This window comes from Colossoma macropomum, unplaced genomic scaffold (genome assembly GCF_904425465.1).
Source record: "Colossoma macropomum unplaced genomic scaffold, Colossoma_macropomum, whole genome shotgun sequence".
NCBI classification, from domain to species: Eukaryota; Metazoa; Chordata; class Actinopteri; order Characiformes; family Serrasalmidae; genus Colossoma; species Colossoma macropomum.
In genome coordinates this window covers 21,471,659-21,476,534 of record NW_023494791.1, presented here as the reverse complement: position 1 = coordinate 21,476,534, position 4,876 = coordinate 21,471,659, and the positions used below count along the sequence as shown (strand labels likewise).

General features: G+C 41.8%; 1 protein-coding gene across 1 annotated transcript; it reads left to right on the top strand.

Annotated features, from left to right (window-relative positions):
* The first annotated feature begins 205 nt into the window (after window positions 1–205).
* crybb1l2 (crystallin, beta B1, like 2) lies at window positions 206–2,972 on the top strand. The gene is made up of 5 exons (XM_036574391.1): window positions 206–301; window positions 691–809; window positions 952–1,084; window positions 2,075–2,217; window positions 2,771–2,972. Exons 1-5 carry the CDS (start codon window positions 206–208, stop codon window positions 2,940–2,942), a joined length of 663 nt encoding a protein of 220 aa, XP_036430284.1. The 3' UTR covers window positions 2,943–2,972.
* Window positions 2,973–4,876: the final 1,904 nt, after the last annotated feature.

Below are 4,876 nucleotides of genomic sequence, written 5' to 3'. Positions count from 1 at the left end.
CGAGTTCTTTCTGCACTGTCATCTATTGTCCCCCTTTGCTGTCTTTTGTTTTACTTTCGCAATACTCCTGTGCTGATTTCAGTGCTCTGAAAAGCAGCCATGAGCTTTAAAGAGCTTTACATAGAAAATACGTATTATTTACTATTATTTATTTAATTAATGGACTTGATACTCTTTCTTCACCTCCGGTTGGATCGCAGTCATCATGTCTTCCGGTGGAGAGAAGGCTAACCCTGCCTCCCAGCCTGACGGCAAGGCCGCTCAGAGCACCAAGTCTGACTTGGGCATGGGCTCCTACAAGGTAAGACATACACTCACACTGAATTACTGCTCCATATGGATAAGATAAGGCAAAGAAGTTCCACATATGTACATAAAGGTATGATGCCAAGTGTTCAAGTCTCTACTGAGAGAAATTTCCAGTTGCCATAGATATGTGTGGGTGTTGCCTATAAAGAAAAGTCTTGATTGCGTAACGTTAAATGGACCTTGTTTTTTTTTTTTAAACCTCCTTCTTTTATCTTCCCAGTATTCCTAATCTTCCTGATTCTTTCTCATTTTTCTTTTTCTGCTCTGTTCATTTAACCTTCACACGTCCTGCTTTCTCAAGGTCCTCTCTTTGTTCCTCACTCTTTCTCTTCCTCTGTCTCATAAAAGTGTTTGACTCTTCTCATCTTCTCTCTTTCTCAGATGTGTGTGTACGAGCGGGAGAACTTCCAGGGCCGTATGATCGAGATCACCAATGAGTGTATGAATGTGTGTGAAATGGGCATGGACAAAGTGCGCTCGCTGCGCGTGGACTGTGGCCCGTGAGTAATAAACACACACACACTGGTTTGTAATGTGACAATAACAGTTACAGCAAGAACCTTGAGTCACATTCCTCACTCTTTCTCCTTCCTTGTCCCCTGTTCTCTCACTCTCTCTATCTCCCTCAATCTCTGTCTATAGTTTCGTTGGTTTTGAGCAGATGAATTTCTGTGGTGAGATGTACATCCTGGAGAAAGGCGAGTACCCTCGCTGGGACTGCTGGAGCAACTGCCAGAGGAACGACTACCTGCTCTCCTTCAGGCCTGTCCGCATGGTATAACCTCTGTCCACCTCTACGCCTGTTGCTCTCCTTCTGAGCCCATACGCTCTTGCGCTCCTGTCTTCTCAAAGACAGAATCAGTAACCAAATGTGTCATAACATAGCACATCTTTCTCTGAATCAGAGTTGTAAATTTGACCGTAAATCTCTATCACCAGTTTCTTAATGTTTTTTTCTGGTTGTTCTCACATGTTATCACTTACTCTGTGTCATAGTGCATCATATCTTCTAAAACATGCACACTAATTTGGACAGAGTAGCACACAGTAATGCTGCAGACCAGCACATCAGAATAGAAACAAAAATTTAAAAAAAACAAAGAAAGAAAGACTTAAGTGTAAATTTCACTGTATTTTTTTTTAATTCTGCTTTCAGTACAGCAGTACAACATGATGTACTATTATACACTGCAGAACTTAAATGTAGATGGAGGTTTTGATATCATCACTGTCATATCATAACAGGATAACTTCACCAGCTGCCCTTTACAGTATGTGAACATTTCATGATGAACAGACCAACATAAATGGTTCAAAATTGCTTGAAATAAAATTTCATGCCATATGTACACAACCTCTACAGAGAACACACTTCTGCATATTATGATGCACAATCTCTGTTTATTTGTTAAATTTGACATATTGGGAAAATAAAACACAAAATGTGGCCTGTGCAAAAGTTATGGCACATTTTATATTTTGTAAAATGGTAAAAGGGTTTTATTTTTTCAATGTTAAACTCAGCTAAAAATCCCCAAAATTAGTGGAAAACGCCATATGTAAGTGTGTTCCCAGTATGCAATGTGTTAATTTTGAGAGGGGGTATTCAAGCTTCTGCATATAATTCTATATTGATAATCATGCTATAATCAAAGACAGCATAGCTGCTTGGACAGTATCAAGAAAAGACCAAGCAAATTTTGTCCCAAGAATTTGGCACAAATAAGAAGGAGACTCACAAGGCAATCCAATCTGTCTGCCTCAGGACCCAGAGAAGCATAAGATCTGTCTGTATGAGGTTGGCGAGTATAAGGGCCGTAAGATGGAGATCATTGATGACGACGTGCCCAGCCTGTACGCCTACGGCTTCACTGACCGAGTTGGCAGTATCATGGTCAGCTGTGGCACGTAAGTATTGGAATATGTGCTTACGTCCGTGTGCGTATTTCCAAGAGCTAAGTTTAAAATGAGGATTTTGCAAACTTTCTGGATTAATCATCAGGCTTTAAGCTCTATAAGTAGCATTTGTAAAGTTGTTCTAAATGTGGAGAGTGAGCTGTTCAGCTGTTCACCAGCTAGACTTTACTATGTCATTACACATTCGCTTCCATACAGATGTCCTAAGAGAGCTTAACCTCAGCCCCGAGTTTTCCATTCTCCACATTTCCTAAAGCTGTCCAAGGTGTTTTTTTAAAGATGCTGGGCAAAAAAAGAAATCATCCCTGAAATTGCCTGGTATATGGTATGGTATCACCCAGCTCAGAAGGGGTCAGTGGTACCTGAAACTGGACTTAAAAATCCTTTCACGATTTCTATTCATTCCCCTCCCTCCTACACATTCTACCTTTGCACCCACCCACCTGCACGCCACCTGATGCCCACCACTTCTTCTGCTCACGCTGCTTCCTTTCTTGCTCCTCTGTCCCTCTCTATCTGTTTTTTATCTGCTCTCCTCTTTCAGCTGGGTGGGCTATCAGTACCCCGGTTACCGTGGCAGCCAGTACCTGCTGGAGAAGGGCGACTACAGACACTTTAATGAGTATGGCGCCCGCTGCCCCCAGATGCAGTCGGTGAGGCGCATCCGCGACATGCAGTGGCACCAGGAGGGCTGCTACACCATGGCCAGCAAGTGAGGGCTCGGGAGGACGAGAAAGAGAGGGAGCTGGGGGGAGAGAAAGAGAGGGGGGGGAGCCGAGGGAGGAGGGGGAGGAGTGAGGGCCAAGAAGGAGAGGAGGAGCACGCCACCCGTGTGATCCACCCCTGGGGGGAAGGAGAGGGAGGGAAAGAGGGAGAGAGAGGGATGGACATTGTCATGGCAGCAAAGGAAAGATGTAACTGAGAGCATTTTTGTTCACCCGCCTCAGTGGGAGGAGAGAAATGTAATAGTAGAAAATTGTGGCTGTTGAACGTAGATAGCTATGCATGTTAGAAACGTGGGCTAACACTCTCTCTTTTTCTCTCCTGTCTTTTTTCTTTTTTTCTCACCCACCTCTCCTCTTCTCCCTTCCTGTTCTCTCTCCCCTCTTCCTCCTCTTCCTCATCCTCCAATCACCATTTTTCTCCTGAGGACAAAATATTAATAAATAAAAAGTATCAAGTAAGTACAAAACCATCTTGCAGTGTGTTCCCTGACTAGGGGAAGGGTCAGGGGAGATGATTGACATGGATGGGTTTGGGCGGGGCAACTGGAGGGGTGGGGTTTTGGCCTAAAGACCATGTAAAAGCCCTCTATCCATAGGGAGCTGTAATAAAAAGAGCACCTGTGAAATCTCCTTCTGTTCTGTTACTCATTATGAGTTCCTCTGTGATACTCTGATGCTTATCTAGTCGCGTCTTTCAGCTCTCAAATACAAATCTCAAGAGAGTATGAAAGTAAACAAATAAGCAGTCAACAAATAAATATATAAATGGCTAGAGTTTCAATAGTTTGTATTTGAAATAACCATCTTAATTGCATTGACTTGTTCCAATTCTAATTGCAGATTCTAATTGCAGATGTGTTCCAATATCTCTATAATTGCCAGGTGGATGTTCTTTCCATAAAAATGAATAAACAAAAATAATTTTAAAAAGTGTGACCATATGGCATGTTTCGTATAAATTGTGAGGCCAAGACCATGAATAGAAGAATTTCATGACCATGGAATCACCTAAGGGGAACAATCCAATATTGTTCTATAAATCTGGTTTCAAAGTCTTCAAAAGCAGCAACATGAAACAACACCAGAATTGCCTTTCAGAGGCTTCCGCAGGGCACAGAGCTGCATCCAGGGTTCGGTTCAAAGTGGTCCTGTACAAAATGGTCTGTGGGAGTCATGAAGACAAATTTCAAATCTGAAATCAGATGAGCACCACATATTATCAGGTGAGCACCAGATACTGTGTGGTAGGCAGTAGATGCTATTAGGTGAGCACCAGATAATGTGTGATGTGCACCAAATAGTATCTGGTGCTCACCAAATACCATCTGGTACTTACCATTTAGAATCTGGTGCTCATCTGATTTTTACACCACATCCTTTCGGAAGCTCCATACACAGCTGTTAGCAAATACGTTAAAATCATTTTCAAAAAATATAAAAACTGGAAGAGTGTGCTTTTTAAAACACACTACTGGTCCTCTTACCATACCATGGAACATTTGCTTTTGGAGCAGGAGCTCCCAATCCCAGTCCCATAATGCACAGTTTATCAAGCTCCTCATATGCTGGCTCAGTTGTGTCTGCACACAAAATGTGCAGAACATGGGGCTAAAAGGACTGGGATTGGGAGACCTATTAAAGATTCTTTGAAAGGATTGTTATGTTGACAACCATTTTTGCTTTCCGCCACAAAGAACCAATTATAGTTCAACAAATAACTCTTAATAAAGTTCTAAAAGGAACCTGGTTCCTTTACAACTGTGAATGGGTGTTCATAGCACCTTTTCAAAAAAATTATTTTTAGAACCTCTGCTTGTAAAATTATTAATGGATCTCTAACTGTTTCCTCCAAGAACTGAAAGCACATGATTTTTCAGATTTAGCTGGTTCTTTAATAATTTGTTATAAAATCAAACTTAAAATCT

What these genes read in the sequence shown, in the direction of transcription:
- crybb1l2 (XM_036574391.1), top strand. Translation starts at nt 206, where the DNA reads ATGTCTTCCGGTGGAGAGAAGGCTAACCCTGCCTCCCAGCCTGACGGC. An exon ending in CTGCGCGTGGACTGTGGCCC is followed by an intron (nt 810 to 951) that starts GTGAGTAATAAA and finishes CTCTGTCTATAG; the next exon opens with TTTCGTTGGTTTTGAGCAGA. An exon ending in ATCATGGTCAGCTGTGGCAC is followed by an intron (nt 2,218 to 2,770) that starts GTAAGTATTGGA and finishes CTCCTCTTTCAG; the next exon opens with CTGGGTGGGCTATCAGTACC.